At 41.5% G+C, this 22,940-nt stretch overlaps 1 protein-coding gene across 4 annotated transcripts in view; it reads right to left on the reverse strand.

The window, feature by feature from the left end:
- The window catches only part of EHBP1 (EH domain binding protein 1), a 276,734-nt gene that overhangs the window by 157,610 nt on the left and 96,184 nt on the right, over positions 1-22,940 (reverse strand). For 2 of the 4 annotated variants that reach the window (XM_080997355.1, XM_080997357.1), the window contains exons 6-10: positions 18,766-18,947; positions 18,328-18,467; positions 14,801-14,905; positions 14,129-14,251; positions 7,361-7,619 (exon numbers count right to left, since the gene is read on the reverse strand). In XM_080997355.1, the coding sequence (XP_080853481.1) occupies positions 7,361-7,619; positions 14,129-14,251; positions 14,801-14,905; positions 18,328-18,467; positions 18,766-18,947 (809 nt within the window). The remainder of the gene's footprint in view (positions 1-7,360; positions 7,620-14,128; positions 14,252-14,800; positions 14,906-18,327; positions 18,468-18,765; positions 18,948-22,940) is intronic. The other 2 variants (XM_080997356.1, XM_080997358.1) reach the window with 1 other exon arrangement.

The raw sequence follows: 22,940 nt of genomic DNA on the forward strand, positions 1-22,940 counted from the left end.
GGGTGTGAGGTTTTGGATTTGAGAAAACAGATGTATAACCAAATTATATTATTTGCTTAGATACAATATTAGAGTTTATGATGACAACCTTAACGATTAACATATTTTGCTTGTGATAAAAAGCAACCTTCACAAGCTCTCTTTTCCATACAACTTTCTTTAATACTTCTCCATTCAACCAACAGCTACACAAGCAAAATGAGTGCATGCACAATGAATGAGATGGAAAGAAATACTGAAAGGGCCAGCGTGCCATCACATAGACCAAAGGGATTTCCCTCATCTTGAATATTGCAGGCAAGGCTGGTCACCCCATCTTAAAACAGACATATAGTAGGAAAAATAGGATGATCCAGAGACGCATGATGAAAATGATAAGAGATATGGAGAGACTTCTGTGAAAAAAGATTGAGAAGATTAGAAACATTGTTTTGAGAGAACAAAGAAAGAACAAATTATAAATAAATGTTTTGGTACATAATGCACTACGTCCCATTTAGTGCTTCTCGTCCTTCAGCAGAAACTTAAGGTTGGGGGGGCGGCTTTGAAATCTGGCAGAAATACATATTTAATACAATGCACTAATTTCCTCTGAAACTCATTTGCTCTTATTTTAATTGAATCCTGGTACACAGTAAGTCTCTGAATCAGGCAACTGTATACACACAGAGAAGAACTGTGGGTTACTAAACAAACAAACTGCCTAACAATAAATTGTCAGTTTCAAGGGGAACTATTTTCCTCATTTATGGTGTTTCTCTGGTCTAATCTTTTACGGCAAACCCTCAGATGAACTTGACCTGCAATGGAACATGTCCTTGGATCCTTTGGAGCTCTGCCTGTTTAGAGAGGGAGCAGGGACACACTACCTCAACACAGGATTATTAAGCTCCAATTTTAAATTCAAAGCTTTGTCTCCATGCTTCCCACCTTATACTTCTCTCTGGGGTACTTTATCATATTAAATATTGTACAATAAATTCATCTGGAAATCTATCATCTTCCAGTTCTACGGATACAACTTTAAAACAATTTTAACCACCTCTCCATTCATTAATATAACTGAAGGAGTGGTGATGGGAAAAGGTTGCCCTTTAACTACTTCTGCAACCAGTGCAGAAATCACACATTAAGAATTAAATCCTATTCTCGATCTATGCCTCCTAGGTGAGTCATAGGACATGGGCATATCCTACACTTCTACACTGACATAACCCACATACACTTCCACTAGTGGCGATACAGCAGGGAAACGTCATGGTTATACTAGAACAGCACTACACTGATGTATGGAACTCTGCTGGTGTAGTAATCAAATCGGGGGCAGAATCATGGGAGTGTCATGGTTGCAACAGGCAGGAGCAGATACACAAAAAATCCGAGAGTCCCTCAGATCCCAAACCTGCCTCCAACACCAAAGTAATGTAACACAGACTTCAGAGATATTTCAAAACATGCACTGAATTAAATGGAGGAGAAAACTCATTGCATCCTGCAGAACACCTCCTCATAGGCTTCAGACTAACTGTGACCTCATCACAGCATACCAACACAAACCTCAAACAGAAACTCAATAGAAAGGGCTTTATCTTTCTTGTCTCCTGTCATAAACACTTACAGCACTCAAATGGGAACTTTGGTGACTGGAATTGTGAAAAAAAGAGCACTTTGAACAAATAGCCTAACCTCAGGACTTACTGCTCTTTCTCTTACAGGAATTCCATCTCAGGACTCCAGACACACATACCCAAAAACAGTTAGGAGGACATAAAAGCTATACATTTGCTTTTCCAACAAAATTTTCTAATCTACCATTTTGCTCTAATCAATTAGAACAACTATCGTATGACAGTAAGTATAAAATGTATGTACCTCTTGATTGTAAAAAAACCTCTCAAAGAGATTTACAAATTATTAAAATAGACCAGTGAAAGTCTGTTGCTGCTTTCTATCAGTTGATAATTTTCTTTTATACTGTCAGCTTCTTGTTTTCATTTGAAGGGTTGGTTGTTGTTTTTTAATCTGTCATGTCTGTATCTATGGCAATGTATTTTATTGTATTTGCTGTCATTTTAGTGTGCTTATATATGTGAAATGTGCTAGCATTTGGAACACAGGGTTTAAAAAAACCTGCACAGAAAAAAGTGCAGAATAAATCTGATCAATATCTTAAAAAGGAAGACTTGGTTTACATTTTAAAGTAAGGTTACCAGACGTCCCCATTTCCCGGGGACAGTCCCTGGATTTACAAAGCAGTCCCCAGACAAAATCCACTGAATTTGACTGAAGTTGAAAAGTGTCCCTGGATTCATTGAAAAAATCTGGTAACCTTATTTTAAAGTACTCAAATATAATCACCTTGAAATGAATAGTAGGTAAAAAAACAATCAAATAAATTATATGAATAGAGCAACGAAGAAAAGGTAAAGCTAAAGGGACCTCTGACCATTAGGTCCAGTCGTGACCGACTCTGGGGTTGCGGCGCTCATCTCACTTTATTGGCCGAGGTACAGCTTCCGGGTCATGTGGCCAGCATGACTAAGCCGCTTCTGGCGAACCAGAGCAGTGCTCGGAAATGCTGTTTACCTTCCCGCCGGAGCGGTACCTATTTATCTTCTTGCATTCTGACGTGCCTTCGAACTGATGGTGTTTCCTGCTTGGCAGGGGGTTGGACTCGATGGCCCTTGTGGTCTCTTCCAACTCTATGATTCTATGCTAGGTTGATAGGAGCTGGGACCGAGCATCGGGAACTCACCCCGACCAGACCTTTAAATGCTATGGCATCCACTATCCCAAAGCATGAATATTATTGTGTAATTCCTTCATACCCTCTTATTGTAATAGCCCACACCAGCTTTTTTCATATTACATTATCAGCAACAACTACTCAGGGATTTGTCTCCAAGGCATCTGTAAGGTTGGTTCATTCTTGGTGAATTTCTAAGAAAGGAAGCACTGACTTCATGAGATTCTGTAAGGACCTTCATGCCATGACCAACACATACACACACACTTCCACAGACACAAAGGCCCAATACTCTGACCTGAGGATCACTTACAAACACTGACTAAAGGTTACTGAAAACCAGTCATTACCTACTGAAAAGAAAAGTAGGGGAGTTCTTTCTTTAAAAACCTGCACCTTTAAATATTTGCTCTCCAGCTTTTCTGTTTATTTATCAGTGATACAAGGCTTTATCTGAAACAACAAAGAGTCTTCTGGCACCTTAAGGATCAACAAATTTCATGGACTAAAGTTCACTAGACTGGATTCAGGAAGTGTAGCCTTCAGTTCATTTACACATTGGTGCAAGGGGGGAGGTGTAAATGTTTGAGTTAAATGCAAAAATGTTTGAGTTAAATGCAAAAAGGAAAGTGTATGACTATTCAATCAGAGCTTAAATGTATGCAATATAAGAACAGTGACTGCAAATCATAATTTAAATAAATAAATAAATTCATATACCGCCTTTAGCAGAGAATCACAGTTTTACAGTATAAAAACACTAAAATACATAGCATAGTAACAAACAAAACAGCAACCCCCCTCCTTAGTCAAAAAGGCCATAGATTGTTTAATTAGCCAAAGGCCTGGGGAAAGAGGAATGTTTTCACCTAATGCCTAAAGATATGCAAGGAAGGCCTCCCTGGGGAGAGCATGCTACAAATGGGGAGCCACTGAAGAAAAGGTTTGTTCTTGTGTTGTCACCCTCTGGACCTCTCATGGAGGAGGCATATGAAGAAGGGCCTCAGATGATAATGGCGGTGTCCAGGTCAGTTCATATGAGAAGAGGTGGTCTATGAGGTATTATGGTCCTGAGCCATTTAAGGCTTTATAGGTCCAAACCAGCACTCTGAATTGAACCCAGAAACTAATGGGCAGCCAGTGCAGCTGCACCAGGACTGGCGTTATATGTCTTGTTCCGGTGAGCAACCTGGCAGCTGAACCTGCACCAGCTGAAGTTTCTGAACTGTATTCAGAGGCAGCCCCATGTATAACACTTTGCAGTAATCTAATCAGAACATAGACAACGGAAGTAAGGTTATCCTGGTCCAGACAGGGTGCAGCTGGGTCGCCAGCTGAAGCTGAAGTAAGGCACTCTGCATCACCGAAGCCGCCTGAGCCTTAAGTGACATCAGTGGATCCAGAAGTACCCCCAAGCTATGTACCCGCTCCTTCAGATGGAGTATAACCCCATCAAGATCTGACAACCTCCTGTCCATCTGGTCTAGGGAATCGCCTACTAGCAGTCTTAGCTCGATTGAGCTTCCACTCACAACTGTAATTTGGTGATAACACAAGCATCTTATAAATAGGTTGGATCTTATCTGTAGACAGTTCTACCCTCTAGAATTCTGAACAATGCAACACTTTTTTTAAAAACTGTTGGGCAGTTTATGATGCACTATGAGTAAGACAGGCCCAAATGAACTTACAAGGGCTACTGAATATTCTCCAGAAATACTGTACTGCATTTCAATACCTGAAAATCAAAAGCTATGCACATTTTGAAGATGCTGTCAATTCTGTACTTATAGTTAGTTGATCTTTTCTTATATTAATAATTATTCCTTGATGTTTTAGTCTTACATTTTGCATATTCAAATCTTGTTCACATGCTTAAATTGATGAGTACTTCAATAAAAATAATGTTTATACAAGGCTGTGGATTTGGGGACTAGTAAGCAGTGGGAGAAGTCATATATTAAAAAGTGGGCAGCCCCCTCACCAATGCAAACTCACAGCTGCCCTTATTGGGATGGTGCAGCAGGGCCTCCTCTATAGATGTTCTAATCTTGTGGAATACATTGCCCATGGAAGCCTCTCTCTGACCACCCTTGGAGAGTGCTGAGGGAAACAGGCTGGCAGGCTGGACCCTAGCCAAACAGGCCACTGTGATATCAGATGACAAATCAATTTGTTTGTATTACAGAAAATCAGAGTCAAGTGAGGAATGAAGTTGCCACCTATCAGCTGATAGGCAGTGACTTCAAGCCCTACTTTCTGCAGGGATTGGCTGCGCTAAGGAGCTCTCCATGGGGAACTCTGCAGAGCAACTGATTCAGTAGGCTTGCTCTGTCAATCAGCTGATCAGCTATGACAGACTTCCTTCCTTGCCAATGAACAACTGGAAACACACTTTTAAGTCTCTACCCACCTGTCCTGGCTCCCAGCTTCCAAAGAACTGAGATTAGGTGCAGAATTCTTTCTAAAGATTATAATTGTTATAATACTACAATATGTAAGTACTTCAGGCACTTCAGGCGATACATGCTGCTAATCCCTGAGTTGTTACTTTGCAATTCAGGCATTGGTAATCCCTCTGCTAAACAATGTAGGTTTCCTAGCTAGCTCAGAGCCATGGAAAGTTGATCCAACCCTTGGCTCCCTCCCTTTCTGGCTTAAATACTGAAGGGGCTGGGTAGGGGGCATTTCTGCAGGCACTCTCTTCTCTTCTCCTGGACTTGGGAGATGGGTGTGTCTCAAACTCCTGCAAAGAGATTGTAGATTGCTGCCAACCTCTGGCTATAACGGAACGTGCTCACTCATGAGTGGTTCCTCCAAGCAAGAGGATCCAGTGGGATTGGCTGGGGCAAGAGAGCTCACTATGGGATTGATGGTGACAGGGAAACAGGATAGCAAGCCTCCACTCTGGATTTCTGCTAGGAGCTTCCCTCTGGCAGAGCCCCCCACCAAACTCACTGAAGCCCTCCAAGGGATCGTCCTCGTCCTGACTCAACTAGCCCTCAAAATGCCCCACACATGACACTGCATATGATGTCAGGTGTGGGACACGTGGGCATGGTTTTGGGAAAACAGCCTAGCAGGCTAAACAGAGCCCTATGTTGGGCCTGATTAGCCCTGTGGGCTGGAAGTTGCCCACCCCTGCAGTAAGAGGAGCATTCTTTTATTCATAATAGTTAGGAGTCCTTCCCACTACTAGGCGTGAGAGCGATTTTAGAATTTCTGATCAATGTATTGAGAATCCCCAGAGCGCCACAATGCCCACCCAGTGTCAGGGACTGGGCAGAGGAGGAGGAATGGTGGAGACCACCACCCCATCCAGACCCTTCCAGGGAGGAGGAAGAGGAAGACAGTATCGTTGTACAACAGTGGCTTGAGGGAGATTGCAGCTCAGAGGCAGATGAGGGGGAAAGTTGGGAAATAATGTGAGAGCCAGAGCAGCAGCTGGCTGACACGTTATCATTAGAAAGCATCCCAGACCTACTATCTCCCAGAACCTGGCGAGCCTTCAAAGTAGGAGAGCAAAGAGCTCGAAGACAGAGGGCACTAAGCGACATCCATAGAGATGATGATGAAGTATGACAAATGAGGAAGTGGGAGAGAAGGGGGCTGGAGATTCACTTGGGACACTGCCATTATCCAAGTTGCTGGGTTCTATAGCCTCTCCCTGTAAGAAGGACTGTAAGAAACTTTCCCTTGTCCTCATACTTAACTGGGCAACCAGCCGAGAGCCGCTAGCAGCATCCTGACACCCGGCAGCCTGCAAAGGCAGCTTGCGTCTCCTGAGCCTGAAAGTTCAGGCGAGACGTGGGGGGAGGCGCAAGCGCCATGTTTCCATTTACCTGCCAGGGACAAATACAAAAAGTACCTGCTTGAGGAATCTCCAGAGCGGAGGGCAGGAAATGGCACACCCAAAGGTGGAACAGTGGCTCCCAGTAGCTGCCACTTGTGCAGTGAGAGATCATCGGGATGAGCCACGGCTGACGGTTCCGGGGAGGCTGACGGCTCCATGGCGCCTCAGCTGATGCACTCCGCCCAGTCTGCCCAGTCTTGACAGGAACTGTGTATGGTGATGCTAATAATCTTCATGGCCAGCAACTGCTTTTTCCTCCCCGCCTCCTTTCTGACATCATAATATACCACCATATTGCAAAGTTTAGCTGATGATATATTACAATGTTGGAAAGCAGATCTACCCACTACCCTCCCAGTCTTTGCTTCCACTGCCCTGGAGGCTACCGTTCAATACAGAATAGCTTCAACAATCTTCTCCCCTATCTGAATAGCCCAAAGGTGGCTATCAGTCAACTGCTGATGCTGCAGACAGAACTGAGAATCGGTTCATCCTGAACATTTGCAGCATTTGCACCTCCCTGAAAAGTTTATTATTCTGCATGAAAACCAGTGATTTAGATCCCAGCAGAAAAAGGAAGCTGACTGTAAATAGCAATAAAATGCATGAAACCAGATGAAATATATTCATGTTCTCTAAGTGGAGGATCTTCCTTATGCATTGTCGAAGAATAATCAGGTTTGAATAATTTATGCCCTAAGGCTTTGTGCTAAAATCCCAACTGATGCCCAAATACTGCTTCAAATAAGTTATGTACTTACTCATCTAACTCCTCTTCATCTGTTTTTGATGTGTCAGCATAGAGGTATTTGCTCATGTCCACAGGCCGTATATTTTTTCTTTTTGCTGGTTGAGGAGGAAAGTCTTTGACGGGTGCTAGCATTTCTATTTCAGGGTCTGCCTCATCAAAAGGATTCACATACTCTGCAACCTCCTCATCCTTGAAAGGGTTGTATTCATCGTCATCATCATAGTAGGATTCTTCTTGTTTTGAAGATGAAGCTACATTGATATCTGTTTCTATAGAAAGCAACATAATTTTTTGTTGTTTCATATGGAAAGATTTCCCAGTCTGTCATGGAGACCAACACATTTCTAGCCCTATAAATACATTTAAACAGTTTCAAATTATTTAGCATTCATAAAGGTGTTATAAGTAGGATAAGGTAAATATTTTTACATGGTTCTCTAGATAAATAAAGCCTTATGAGAAATGGTTAGATTAGATGAAGAAGTTAACATCTTGGTAACTCGTGGGGTACAGAAAAAGCTACTAAAGAAAACTTACCAGGACTGGCATGACAGTCCCACAGAATCAATGACATAGGAGGATAGCAATTAAGCTCTCCAGACACAACACAGATGACACCAAGGGACAATAAGATGAAGCACTCACTCCACTGGGCAGATTCCAGCTGGAGCACCAGTTCCCTGTTTTAAGATTCCATTTTTGTGGAGATTTTTAAAATAGAATTGGGTGTTCACTTAGAGTTTTAATCCAAGTGCAAAATTGTCCAAGGCCAGCACAGTGACCCAGAACTAGCCACTCTGAAGAATCAATAATATGCAAACAGGTGCACCACAACAATGCAAAAAAATACTTTAGTTTTCTTGAGAAATGTCTGATGGCAGAAGTCAGGGCTGCACAACCTGAGACCCACCAAGCCAACAGCAGCCCACCAGCTGTATATGGAAGAACCTATAAATGATCTACTCCAAGAACTTGCCTAGGATCAAACAAACTCAACCCTTATATTGTTCATTCTGTCTTAACTAAGTTGCTTCTGAAGGTAGAATTCTAGCTAGTATATATTTTGTGAAAATAACTGTCTGGTTGTTATTTCAATATTGTTATCTGTCAAGAGCCGCCTATTGAGACGCTGTTGCTTAAACTCACCCAAACTCAGGGGACCCAAGGTGAAGGCAGGGCTCTTTGTTGATGCTTAGCTGCTAGGCACCACTGTGAATCAGGATGATGGACAAAACTTGACTTTACCCAATTTTTGGCATGACAGATCGAAACTCACAAATTATACTGTCCATTTTAAAAACACAAAATTTTTCAATTTCTATAAAATTCTGGCCAGCGCCTGGCATCCCCTGTTAGTTTACAATGGAGGTGGCAGAGGCCAGAAATTCAAAGTAGAGCCAATGATGGAGGCATATTCAAGGGGTGCAGGCTTTGTTTATAATGCAATTCCCCAGATGAAGTTCTTTTTTATCCTACTTTAATATTTATCACAGAAGTATGACAGAGATGGACCGTAATAGTTCTGGAGTGGCACCTATTAAATGAATGATGAAGAAAATGATGAATTAACTATTTATGCAGTTGTTTATATTTGCCCCATTTAAAATTTCAGATGGTTTCTTTTTTAAAATAAAAAACCACTCCAGATTAAATGCTAAACACTGGAATCTAAGAGGTGAGGTGAGCACATAAGAATGATGCGGCAATTTAAAAAAAATTGTAAGATGCAAGAAAAGCACGTCCATAAAGAAAGCTGCTAGTAAAACAATAAGTCGCTTGTAATAACACTTAACATTTATATTGTCCTTTAAATCTTCAAAGGTCTTTACAAACATTAACTACTTAATCTAAATCCTTCTGTCAAATGTAGCTACAGCAGAAATCTGGGATGTATTACTAATCCAGAACAAAGCTAAAAGGGAAATACTATTGCTGTTTAAACTGTTAAAGGCTGCAATCCTAGGCACACTTAGTTGGGAGTGAGCTCCACTGAATAAAGTGGGATATATTTCTGAGTAAATATGCCCAGAATTGCTGTGTGAGCCTGCCTTAGGTTTTGCAGAAAAACAAAGTTTTAGTTTGGGAGAAACAGGTTCTTTTTTTTAACCAAAGAGTTACAGTATTTAATTATACACAAAGACATAAAACATTTATTTTGTGTTTTTTATCTTGCATTTTTATGTTGTGAAGTGCCCTGATATCTATGGATGAAGGGCAGCATTCAAATCAAATCAACAAATAAGAGGCTAATAAGAGCCAGCTGGATCAGGCCAAGGGCCCAGCTAGTCCAGCACCCTGTTCTCAGAGGGCCAGCCAGAAGCCTGTAGGAAACCAGCAAGCAGAACATGAACACAAGATGCCTCGCTTCTCCTCCAGTTTCTAGCAACCGGTATTCAGAAGCGTATTGACAACAGATTTTCTCCCTTGCTATGCTGAATCTGTGTTTTCTGTAGCCTAGGGTTGCCATATGTACAGCTTTTCCTGGACACGTCCTCTTTCTCAGGGTTAAAATTTCTGTCCAGATGGATTTTTTACATTTTGCAAAATGTCCAGGGGTTTTTTGTCTGATACAATTAGCACTGTATCAGGATCTGGATTTGCTGCTGCCTCTTGTCCCCCTTTCCCCTCGTTCTCGGCCAAGAGCGGCTCCACCCTCCACCGCTGTCTCCACTTGCCCCGTCCGCCTCCCTCAGCCTGCCCCCTCCACCACCACATGGCCACCCCCACCATGCCTGGAGCCTGAGTGTGGCTGGCTCAGCAGCGGGGCTCCAGCTTACTAGGGAGGAGGCAGAGGAAGAAGAGGAGCTGGGCTTTATTTTTAATTTATTATGATCATCACCATTACAATTATTCTTTTTCTGCCTCACCACTCCCACCACCAAGTCCCCCTCTCGTGCTCCTTACAGAAGAAGAGGCACCACACGGCCCCCCGGCCGGCCTCCGCCCGCCATGGACACAGCAAGGGAGCAGCCCCTGTTGTTGCAGGACCCGGTGAGTGGGCTGCTTCTTTCCCCCCTCCCAAACCCCGCCAGATCCACAAGGGAGCAGAGAGAAAAGCGGCCTTTCTCCCTCACGCCCCCCCACTGGTGGGGAGCGCTGAGGCAGAAACCAGGTTTGTGAGGAAAGAGGGGGAAGCAGCAGTGAAGGAGGTGCATGAGGCGCCGCCAACAGCCTCTCAGGAGGCAGGGGGAGGCAGAGAAACGGCACACACACTCCCTCACGGTTGGGCTTTGTGAGGGGGCGCTTCATGCGTCTCCTCAGCGCAATCACTGACCTCCCTCCCTGCCGGCTCTCCTCCTCCACCCGCTGCCAGGGCGAGACCCAAGAGGAGGGTGGCGGCAGCAGGAGACTGTCAGGTGTGGGTTGAGGATAAGAGTTGGCAGTGCCTCTGTCAGCTTTGCTTTTACCCCAGCTATGGGGGGGGGGGGGAGAGGGAGGTGCTGCGCTTCCTGGGGCCCCTTCAAAAAAGTCAATAAAATAAATAAATACAAATACATTTGCACACAGACTGGCAGTTCTGGTCCCCTTGTTTTTCCCCACAGTTGATTTTTAAAGTGAAAAAGAAAAAATCTGATACAATAGCACAGACATACAAGTCTGGCTGCATAGGAACGTAGGCTTTTGACACTCAAATAAAATTAAACAGTGAAAATGATGCCGCTTTTAACAGAGTTGTGAGAGAGGAGGGAGGCTGGGTCGTGATGCACAATAACATACCCTGAGGCCCCTTGTGGGTGGGTGGGTGGGGGGAGCGGTGTTTTGTGTTGCAGAGGTTGGACTAGAAGACCTTCATGGTCCCTTGCAACTCTACAGTTCTATTATTCTATTATCAGTGTCCATGTTTACACCCAGTAATTAGAGTAGACTGCACAAATACATTTAGCATGGATAAGGGCATTCCAAGATGCTGTGGTTTGCATCACATACCATGTAATGTCACAAGTTGAGGTGTGCCTTTCTCAATGTACAATACCAGAGAACACAATATCTGATGGGATAAAATGTGTATGCTTCGATATACTTTAAGTCTCAGAAAATGAGAAGGAAAAGGCATGAACATGTCGTCTTCCTTCCTTTCTTCCTCACATCACTATTATAGACATCTGCAGCACCTGAGAGCCAACAACTTCACATTGTGTCCTAAAACTTTCAGGAAATTTCCTGGCAGCAGCAGGAAAAGGGGCAACTGAAGGAGATGAACGTTCTTCTTTTTCACAGGCATGGTGGTGAAGTAGGCAGCCTAGCAACTCCACCATGCACAGCAGAAAAGAGTAAGGTGAGGCTGGCCAAGCAGGAAGCCATGACTTTTTCTTTGTCTCTTTTTCTGGGTTGTGTGTGTACATGTAGACAGAAAGATGGATTCTGACTCTTCTTGGGTGTATATGGTGTGTAAATGGACTAAAATTCATAAAGAACAGGTGCTGATGGGTGTATTTGCATTCTCTGCCATGGAGTCATAGACAAGAGCTGGTCTTAACCCTGGATGCCTCCATTTGTAAAATGTGTAGATTTTCTTTTTAAATTTATGTTTACGTACTTATAAAAATATTTATAGACCACTATTTCAAAAAATATCACAGCGGTTTACAACAAAAATACATAAAACCATACAGTGAAAACATATATAGAAGTTAAAAATAGACACTGATTAACCATTGTGGAAAGATGTATTTCTTCTGTATGCTTAACTCCATTACCATAACTGAATGTGTGAGATTTTACTTGTAGTCTATGTTTTTTTGTAGTATATGCTTTCACTTTCCAGAGCTATCTGTTCAGCATGTACTCTGCACATTCCTGCATTCTGTGCATTCTGATTGTGGCACAGTTGTCTAGATTGTGCTCGGGTGCTCTTATGTGTGACTAGTTTTATTTTTGATTTTTTTAATGACTTAATGCTTATCTACACAAATTTGTAATAATCGACGTTTTAATAGTCACCAGTTTTCCAGAATGATTGCCTATTAAGCATTACAATCAGGATAGTATCTGAAAATAATTTATAAATATAAAATATACCATAAAATAAAAATAGAGGCGGAAGTTAACTTACCGTATTTTTCGCCCTATAGGACGCACTTTTTCCCCTCCAAAAATGAAGGGGAAATCCTATGGGGCGAATGCAGGCTTTCGCTGAAGCTTGGAGAGCAAGAGGGGTCAGTGCGCACCGACCCCTCTCACTCTCCAGGCTTCAGCAAGCTATCAGCAAGCCTGGGGAGCCCGCGGGAGTTCCCGCAGGGCTCCCTCGGCAGCGGATAACAGCCTGCTGCCCAGCGCGCGGGGAGCCCTGAAGCAGAGCGCCTGGCCGCCGGGCAGATAACCGCAGCCGAGGGAGCCCCGCAGGAGGTCCCGCAGGGCTCCCTCGGCTGCGGATATCTGCCTGCTTCCTGGAGTGTGGGGCGAGCTGAAAGCAGCGCGCCCGGCGCTTCGGGCAGACATCGGACAGCCCCACAAGCTCGGGGGACAGCGGGGAGGCGCAGCGCCGCCATCCCGCTGTTCCCCGACCTGGTTTGGATTCCCCGACCTGGTTTTGGGGGGGAAATAAAGGAAAAATATTTTCCTTTATTCCCCCCCCCAAAAAAAACCTAGGTGCGTCCTATGGGGCAAAAAATACGGTAAATATTCTAAACTAACAAATCTGTTATCCAGCAAAATGGCACATTCAGTTTTCACTGACGGTATTCAATTAATTTTTACTCAGAATAGATCCATTGAAATTAATGGACCTAACCTAGTCATGCTAAGATTTTCATATTTTGGGATTTTTATATTAATATATTTTATATTCTTATATATGAAAGTCTATTTTGTCTTGTTTTAAATATATCATTTTGTCTTTTTTACTCCTTTTTGCTGTTTTTATTGTACAATGTATTGAGATAATTGTGTAGAACGCAATTCATAAATTAATAATAATAATACTCACGTTTTTAATGTGAGAATTAAGAGCAATATCCACACAATGGCCAAGTTCAGAATTTAAAACCCTGATTTGTTAAATCATAAGACAAGCCCTGTTACACTGTCTCCCTACCTCCTCCCTTCACAGGCTTGCTGCAGTGCAACTAACAGAACTACTTAGCTTCTCTTCTAGAAAAAAGGTGTCTCACCACGAAGGTACAGTGGTACCTTGGTTCTTGAATGTCTCCGTTGACGAACATTTCAGAACCCGAACGCCAAAAACCCGGAAGTAAATGCTTGTTTTCAAACGCGCCTCGGAAGTCGAGGCGCGTTTGAAAACTGCGTGTTTTTCAATTTTCTCAAGTGAATTTGCAAACACCCCACAGAACTCAAAATAGTCTTCCAGAACGCATTATGTTCGAGAACCACAGTACTCAGCAAAAAAAGGTACTCACCATGAAGTTGTTACAAGTGCTACACTTTTAACCAAGTGCTTTTCTTCTAGGAAAAAAAGGTGGCAGTACTGCACACCCTTGAGTACCCCCAGAAAAAAGCACTGGCCGAAACTAGTTCCCTCTTGTAGGTGAACTCTGGTTGAACTTCAGTTTGTCCATCAGCAGGGACAAATGTTGCATGTAACAGGAGAAGGCCATAAAAGGAATGCTTGCTCTTCATTTGCTTAGCCATGGTTTAGCAAGTTGGGCTTGATAAAACTGAAGGTCCCAGCAGCAGATTGTCAATATACATGCAATGATTATCAATACACATACAGTCCCAGACACTTACAGCAAATGAGAAGCAGGATACCCTGAGCTTGCTGTAACATCCAACGCCACCCTAAGATCATAAGCAATAAAAATATACAAAAATTCTATACCTTCCATATCAAGGTCTCCAAAGGGATTCAGCTCTGTTGTATCAGGGTCTACAAATGGATTTGATCTCGAATTGGCCACGTCTTGATCCTCTTCATCCAAAAAATTAAGCTTGTTTATAAGCTCTGAGAAGCCAAGTACAGTACTTTTCAGTATGGCAAAAATTAGGACTGCGTATGGTTTGAAACAAACATTTTTTCTACCAAAAATCTCTAGGAACAGTGATCCCTACTGCAAAGCTAAACTGTAGCACACCAATGCTTCTAACTGAGTGATAGTAATAGAATCAGGCATATATTTATTAAATAGTCCGCTGTAGCCTTCACCCACTAAACAGTGGCAAAAGCTTTCTGCAAGAAATTGTCTGGGGGCAGGGGGAAGTAGTTCTAAAAAGGTTGGAATTTTCCAATTATATACAGCTTACATGTCACTGTGAGGCTTCAAAACATACAGAGCACAAGTATGCTTATGGTGCAAATTTTAGCCAGTTTCAGTGCCCATGTCGTGCTGTCATCTGTTGGCTGCACTACAAATTACTTAAAATACTGCAATGGATGTCAAGCACAAAGATACAACTGACATTCAACTACAAACAGAAGCCAAGGGGATAACAGGTCAGAGTAAAATACAGACAGACAATCAGAAACAGAAAGGAAGGAGGAAAGCTCATAGACCTTCAGAGGAACTGGCTGATTTAGCTGAAAGCATATTTGCTTGCTTTACGCAGTCATCTTGATCTTCATCTAAGCTGCTCAGAGCATTCAACTGGTTTACAATTTCTGTAAACAGAAGCCAGTCAAGATAATTGTAAGGTAATGTTATTTAAGGGACAAAGGAGTACAAAACGTGCTGTTATTAGAAAAGGAAAAAGGAAAAGAAATGACGTGTGTTAATTTACAATGAATACATTTTAGAGAAAATCACCATTCTAATACTTAATGTATTCAGCACTTGTATGATGATCTTCCTCAAAATTTTAATGAAAAGGAATGCTACCTTTTCATTAAACTGCTCATTCCAGTAACAGGAAATTATCAGACTAGAGCTACAAACTGAGTAACTGAATTAGATACTCCTGCAGTTTGCTGTAAGATGAAACTTTGCTTTGATCTGTATATGAACTCTGATCCACTGTGCAGACAGGGGTTTACTTGGGGACTAAGGGGATGTGAGGTTGACCAGTGTGATTTCAATCTTGCAGGGCTTCCTCCAGAAAAGGTTTTGGAAGCAAAAGATTCTAAAGGTATAAAATTATGCAAAGTGAGCAACTATGCACACCTTCATTTAATTTCTGTAATTTGCTTCATTTGGCTGTAAACTTTGGTATTTTATGGTTGATGGGTTCTATGGCAGCCCTGTATCGGGAGGTTTTTATGTTTTTAGATATGCTGTAAGCTGACTAGAGTGGCTCGGAAAACATCAGCCAGATAGGTGGGGTAATAATAATAATAATTATTATTATAATAATAATTATAATAATGGATAACTTAGGAAATAATGTATGAAAACTGTAAGAAACAGCTATATCTAGAACAGGAATTCAGAAAGCTAAGATGACAAACAATAGGAATTGCAGAATCCAATGCTGAGCAAATAGAAACATCAAAACAACCTCTATTAGCAGCATATTTTGTGATGGTAAGGCTGACTTCTGTTCAGAAGAAACACTTTCAAATAACACAGTATCAAATCATACAATGCATGTATAACAAAGATAAAGAAATATGCTTATGGAATATGATACATTATATTAGCCATACAATTGCCATTTTGGAAGTAAGGTTGGGTAAAAAGGTTATGAAATTCCAGATGGCTAAAACTTCATAGTACCCACTTTTTCTGCTGACTAATCTGTCTGGCCAACTTGTTCAACTGGTGGGCAGATATTCCTAGAAACTGGAGTAACTGAGCTGCTGCTATCGATTTCTTTAATTATTTAAATTGTTTTTATTGAAATATTTTCATGGATAACAGAGGTACATATAAAGCCTCGGTTTGCAGTTCATAGTGTCCTATCTATAGGTCAGTTACATTTGGTGTGAGACATTGCTGTTGCAGACATTGTGAGGCTGTGGCGAGGAAAAAGATGGAGAGAGAGAAGTGGGAGAATGAAGGGGAAGAAATTATATTTTTCTTTTGCACAGTGTGTGTGTGGGAGGGGGTTGGTTTCACTGTCACATGGATAGGTTATGCATTTGATTCATTTGCTAGTTTTTGTTGGTGGTGAGAGAGATTGGGGAACTTCAGTTGATTGCAATAAGCTCTGTTTGTGTGTGGGAGGGGTCAAATTAGCCATATCAATTTGTATACTGTTGGAGGGTTTATGTTGTTGTCTTATTGGGCTGTGCATGTAACAAAGGGGAGTCACGCATGGTTGAAGGCATCCTCTTTTGTTTGTCCACGTGCTAATTTCAATTTGTTGGCTAGCTTTTCTAGTATGGCTGTTTCCCATACGGTTTGGTACCAGTGGTTCATGTTTACTCCTGACAGGTCCCTCCAGTATCTAGTTATGATGCTCCTAGCTCCTGAGAGTAGGTGGCTTATGAATTCTTGTATTGTGAGTGTGTGTTGTTGTCCTGGAAAATATTCAATAGGGCCAGTTTTGGAATTGCTTCTAACAACTGTTTTGTTATTTTACATATTTCTTGTAGGACTGATGTCCAAAGGTGTAAAATTTTGGGGCATTCCCACCACATGTGGAGGTATGTACCTATAGTGGTGCAACCTCTGCAGCATTTAGGTGAGGTTCCTGGGTTTATCAGAGCTGCTATATTAATTATTATATTATTATTGCCACCATCAGTGTGCATGGCATTTCCATGATATAAGAGGACAAATCAAGGAGCTTCCAATCCAAAACTTGATAGAAAAAACAAACAGAGCAAAGGAAAGGATTTTGAGACAGGAGGAAAAGAGAAAAAGGAAATGGGTGGGACCCCACATTGTGGGAGTGGACTTCTGCTTGTGTAACAGGACCATTGCCCTCTCCTACCTCCTGCAGCAACCAACACCCCTTCAAAGTCTGTTCCAGAGGGCCCCCAAATCCTCCAGAGCAGATTTTAAGGGCAAATTGAGGGGTGCAAAGGAGAGAAAAGGAAGGTGAGGTTCAATGACACAAGTGGGAGTCCATTTTAATGATGCGTGTGCAGTATCAGATTTAACCCTATGAGATTATTCCAATTACACATGCTTATGCTTGCTTACAAGTTTATCTATATCATGATATGAGAACTAAGGGAATGAGCCAAAATCTTCAAAGAAATGTTTTACACATGCTGTCCAGGGTGCCTCACACATGGCTTCTATTTGCATCAGGAGGGAAACACACCTGGCACCATGAATGAATGATGCAGACTGGTGTGGAGAACCAAGGAGTGCATAGGGAATTCCAATAAATAGGTAAGTCATGGAGTGTATCTGCTTAATAAAATATGTCTTAGTTCCTACCTATCTGCCATTCAAGTCTATATTAACTAACACTCCAGGATTGGAAAATTTCATATAAATGCTGCCAATGGTCTGTGCCTCCTGTGGAGAATAAGATCACAGAGGCCTGAGAAAACCAACATTTTTTATATAAGCACATAATCCCCTACTAAAAGTGCTGGCAAGTGTGCTTATCTAGATAGGGTGAGAAAGCCAGTGGAGAAAGCAGCTATCTTCAACAGGTGGATTCAGGCTGCTGTGCCTTGTCTTCAGAATGTACAATAATTCCAGATGATGGCAACCCAAATGTTAAAGTTTTGCTGCAACACATGAGAATTATCACTCAAGCAGGTTATTTCTTCCTGCATGTGGCAGCCCCCAGAAGCAAGGTCAGGAGGGTTGCAAAGGCTGGTGGCCTGTCCGTATGCAGTCAGTCCCACCCTTCCCTTTACCGGTAAGTCCTTCACTCTTCCAACAGGACTCTAGTAGACACTAAAGTACAGATGCAGGAATCTCCCCTCCCTATGCCTTGAAGTAGTTTTGCCTCTAGTCCATTAAACCAGAGAAGGCCAGACTCACAGGCTCTCCTCCTGCTCTCCAAAGATGCACAAATGCCAACCGTCCGTACCACCTGACAAATGGTACCATTAGAGCGGTTTAGAAGAAATTTTGAACAGTAAACAATCCCAATACTTTACATTATTTTATAGAAGGTTAAGAATTGCCTATCTGTTAAGACATGGTTTTAATTATTAATCCTTGGAGGAAAACAAACCTGTAATTTTTGCAGCCTTTTCTTCCTGGTTCACTCTGTTTTCTTCATCATCTTCATTATCTTCTTCAAAATCATCTAAATTTCCAATATCTGCTTGCTTCATACTCATCAGACTTGCCAGACTTTGCATGTCTTCATCCCTAACAAGAACAAGAAACTCTGTACAGTCGCCCCATATTGTTATCTCATATTATGAACTGGGGGAAGAGAATAGTTGCTTACTTAAAGCCCTGCACAAGTTCATGGGGATTGCACCAGGACTTCCAAATCATTCTCTTAACCAACTGTGCCACGGGAGACTATAGCATGGGTAAGAAATTATAAATCAAATCACACAGCGTTTTTCACTACATACAATAAGCATGCTCAAAATGAGTTTTTTGCACAAGTGGGGTAAAAAAACAAAAAACACCACCTATCACCCCACATAAAACTTACGTTGCTTTCCCTTCCCTCAGGAAAATACATGATAAAGAGAACTGAAGGGTGGCAGATATCACTTTCTTAGACAGAGGCTTGAATTTTAACTTGACATCAGTCTGTGTAGGCATTGGACTTGCATATTGCTTCATGTTAATATTGCTGGTAGCAAGAGCTTTCCGGCGTCCAGAAGGAGATTCCTTAAAGAAAAGTCATTAAATAATATGGTTATAACATTGTATTAATAATATTATGCATTTATTTAATGTATGCACTTCCCCTTTTTTTCTAGCAGAAGTGTACATGAGGTTTCCAACCAAATCCAAGCTTGCTTTGCTTCAGCAAGGTTACTGTCCAGACCTTGCCCTACCAAATGTCTATCTGTTTAACTGGCATTCTCTCCCACACACATAAAGCACTAAAGCTTTGTTAAAATGTGATACACCCCCCATAACTTATCATTGGTAAAACACAATGCAGTGGAAGTGTATACCTGAAGGAGTGTCTCCATCCTTATTGCTCAGCCTGGGCACTGAGGTCCTCCCCTCTGCAGGTCTTCTGGTGGTTCCCTCACTGAGATAAGTGAAGGTACAGGGAACAAGCCAGAAGACCTTCTCGGCAGTGAACGCCCTCTCATCAGATGTCAAGGAGATACAGAACTACACAACTTTTAGAAGACATCTGAAGGCAGCCCTGTATCAGGAAGTTTTTCATGATTGGTGTTTTTATATGTGCTCCAAGCCACCCAGAGTGGCTGGGGAAACCCAGGCAGATGGGTGGAGTATAAATAATGAAATAATAATAATAATAATAGTTGTTGTGAAAATACTATTACTAGAGGTAACGAGCTCCTTAACAGAGTTACACAGAAAATGAAGTAACAAACATTTCTTTGTTAGTTCATTTTCTATGTAAATCTGTTAAGGAGTTTGTTTTTGCTTTCTAATAATTTTTATTAATAAATTTTTATTTATTACAAATATTTTGTAAATACATTAACAGAAAAGCAAACGTAAGTCAGGAGTCAATAACAGTTGTTGAAAACATTGCTGTATTATTATGCAAATGATATAAATGATAATTATGTTGACAAGTAAGAGGCTGAAGGTCAAATGAGGAGGAGAAGGATTATGGTTGTGTTTCTTCCAGCCAAGGTGAGTACAGAGCAAGTTACTAGTTCCATATATCCATAACTGCTGGAGAAGAGGTGAATATATTTGATGGTTTTTTACGAAGCCTAAAAACTACCAACAGACTGCCATAAAGGAGCAGTCTGTTGACCACACTCTCTCCAACGAAAAAGGGAGAACCGACAGGGGTAAATACCATCATTTTAAATGTCTATTCCTTTGTAACAGGAGAGGTAGATTTAAAAGGACTTTCCCCCTCCATCCTTGGCAGGTGCTTTTGCCTATAGTCTCCCTCAGGTCCAATTCGCAGTTAGATTTTAAACTGTTTAAATCCCCATATGCAACATTCAATAAACTCTTGTACATTCCTGCTACAAATCCCTTTCCATTAGGACCAATATTAAGAAAAACATTTTCTGCTTGTTAGAGTAGGCAAGTGGCATGACAGTGAACTTGCAACAGATCTAAAATTTGATAAATGTGAGGCCATCCTACAGGTGGTCCCTTAATGCCAAGGTTAATTGCTGTCTAGGGACAGGATTCAAATTTTGGCAAAAATAGGACTTCCGGGTTGGCGCCATCGCCGAATGGCGGACTCCCTCCGAGCTCCGGAGGGAGCCTGCTCGGCAGGGGCTGGGTCCTACCGCACCGGCGATGCGGGGACCCTTAAAAACCACGGCCACGAGGGTCGTGGACATGGAGACTCGGCTGGCACCGCTAGCGCCCTCCCGACTCGTGAAGGAGCCTTTTTAAAGGCTACGGATCGGGTGCCGGGGAGAAGCGTGGTGCTTTGAGTCCTCTGCTATCCCTGCCGAGCGCAGCCGCATGCCATACGGCGGAGAGCGCTGACTTCTTTTATTGAAAATTTGGACTTTTAGACAACAACCCGTGAGTAATTTGGAAACTGGGTTTAAAAGGAGGAAAAAAAGGATTTCTTTTTGAATTGGATACGAGCGGGGGGGGATCCAAAAAGGAAGTCAGTCCCCCCCCCTATTGTAAACCTTTCAAGACAAGGACGGGGAAACCAAGGTCCAAAAAGATTTGTATTGCTGATAATCACTAAGAATTCCACGATGGGGAACTATAAGAACTGTGCTGGAGGATGAATTGAGGGAGAAGAAACGCAAACCCCCCCCCTGGGAACCGGGGTGATTGAAGAGAGAGCCTGGTGAAAAGAGTCGGAGATTTTGACAGCTGTCAAAGTAGCTGTCAAAGTCGGAAAGCAGAGAGGATTTTATTATGAGAACTTTGCTGGCTAAATTTGTTATAATTTGCTACAACTCGTTAAAATTTGGATACAAAATGGCGAAAATACGGATAACAATCGGACTTTTGGACTAGAGAAGACAAAGTTATAACAATCCCCCTAGAGGAGCTTCGGGACATTACAAAGATGGTCGTAAGTGAAAAAAAACACCATTGGAATTTTACAGGACTGGTTATCTTCTGGGAAAGCTGCAAAACGGAAATAATATTTTGTCTACAGGGTGTTCAGATAAAGGAGACAATAGAATTTTCTATTGAAGAAAGGAAGGGACTGAACGCAAGTTTTTGTTCCTGAATAACAATAATCCCTGCAGACTTACTAAGCTTCTGAATTAGAACGTTTCAGCAGCGGAACAAGAGGAAACTGGACTATAATTTGGAAAGAACAATGGGGGGAGCTTTATTGAAGATCTGAAGTTAAGTGTTCTAAAAATAATTATGAAAGGGAAAAAAAGAAAAAAAAAAAAAACCAGCAAGGAGTTGGGGGAAATAGGTGATTCATGGATTGTAAGAATTCCAGGCGGATAATATGGTTTGGTGGTCAGGGGGAAATTAAACCGGGGACAGGGGGGGAGAACTAAAATCCAAAGGCTTGTCAACTTCTTTTTTTTGAACTGGCTTTGTCTCATCTTTTATACTCTTTATTTCTTATTTCTGATATTTTTATAATGTGGGGTGTTTCTATTATTAAAAAAAAAAGGGAAATTGTGGAATGAAAATGGGGTGGGCCCTGGGAAAGAAATTTTCTGTGTTTTATTAAGGGTATTGATGTGGAGTGTAGAAATTTTAAATTCGAATAATGGTTTAAACAAATTAAGTTTTTATTCAGAACTGAGAGCTTGTGGAGCCAACAATATGAAAAAGGAATATGGTAGGGGTGGGGGAAGGGGGGAGTCCCAGAAAGTGGATTTATGAAAATAAGGCTATGAACATACTTTAATTATTGCTTTCTGTATTTTCTTTTTTTTTGAAAATCTTAATAAATATTATTTAAAAAAAAAAAAAAACAAATTTTGGCAAAAATATTTCAAACAATAATAACCCTTTGGCTACAAAAAAATAATAGTTTTTAATGAAGAGGTCATTAGCTTTAGAATGGTACTTCACTGGTGAAAACGCCAACAAGAGTTTTTCTGCCTCCCCCCCCCCCATATATAAATAGAACATTGTATGTATGGCTTTATAATATTATTGCAAGAGGCATGCGAATTAAGGAGTTTCAGTCAGTACTTTTAGAATATATCCAACATTGTATCTTTATTCAAAAAAGGAGCTGCAGTGTTTATCTATTTTCACAATACAGATAATTATTGTTCATATTAGTACAATGAACTGAAGCTTGCTGATCACGCTTTTCCTTTTACAATTATCAGAACCTTTGACCTTAATCTTGTTCACTGATTGACAGCAGAGGCCACAGAAAAGAGAACTTGCATTGTTTTTGATAGTAGCATCTGTTCAACTTGATTCAGTGGAGAGTATTTGCATATTCTTAAGTATTTCTTCTGAGAGGGACTAAATCCTTCTCAAGTGTTTGGGGCATTTTTGAAATTCACTCATAAGGTATCTACATGCGCTAATAGTTCCATATAATATTACTGTGCATAATCTGACAGATAACACTAGTGTTTTTTTTTAACAATGTATTCTTCAGGGATGACATATTACATTTTGACTTATCCTACTGGGCAGAAATGTCAAGTACCTTTAGGAAATGCCTTTTGAATTTTTTTTATTGAATTAGTGCGTTTTATTCTAGGCAAATAATAACTGTGGTAGCAATATATTTTTATTTAG

The sequence above is a fragment of the Podarcis pityusensis genome (genome assembly GCF_964106645.2).
Source record: "Podarcis pityusensis genome assembly, chromosome: 3".
NCBI classification, from domain to species: Eukaryota; Metazoa; Chordata; class Lepidosauria; order Squamata; family Lacertidae; genus Podarcis; species Podarcis pityusensis.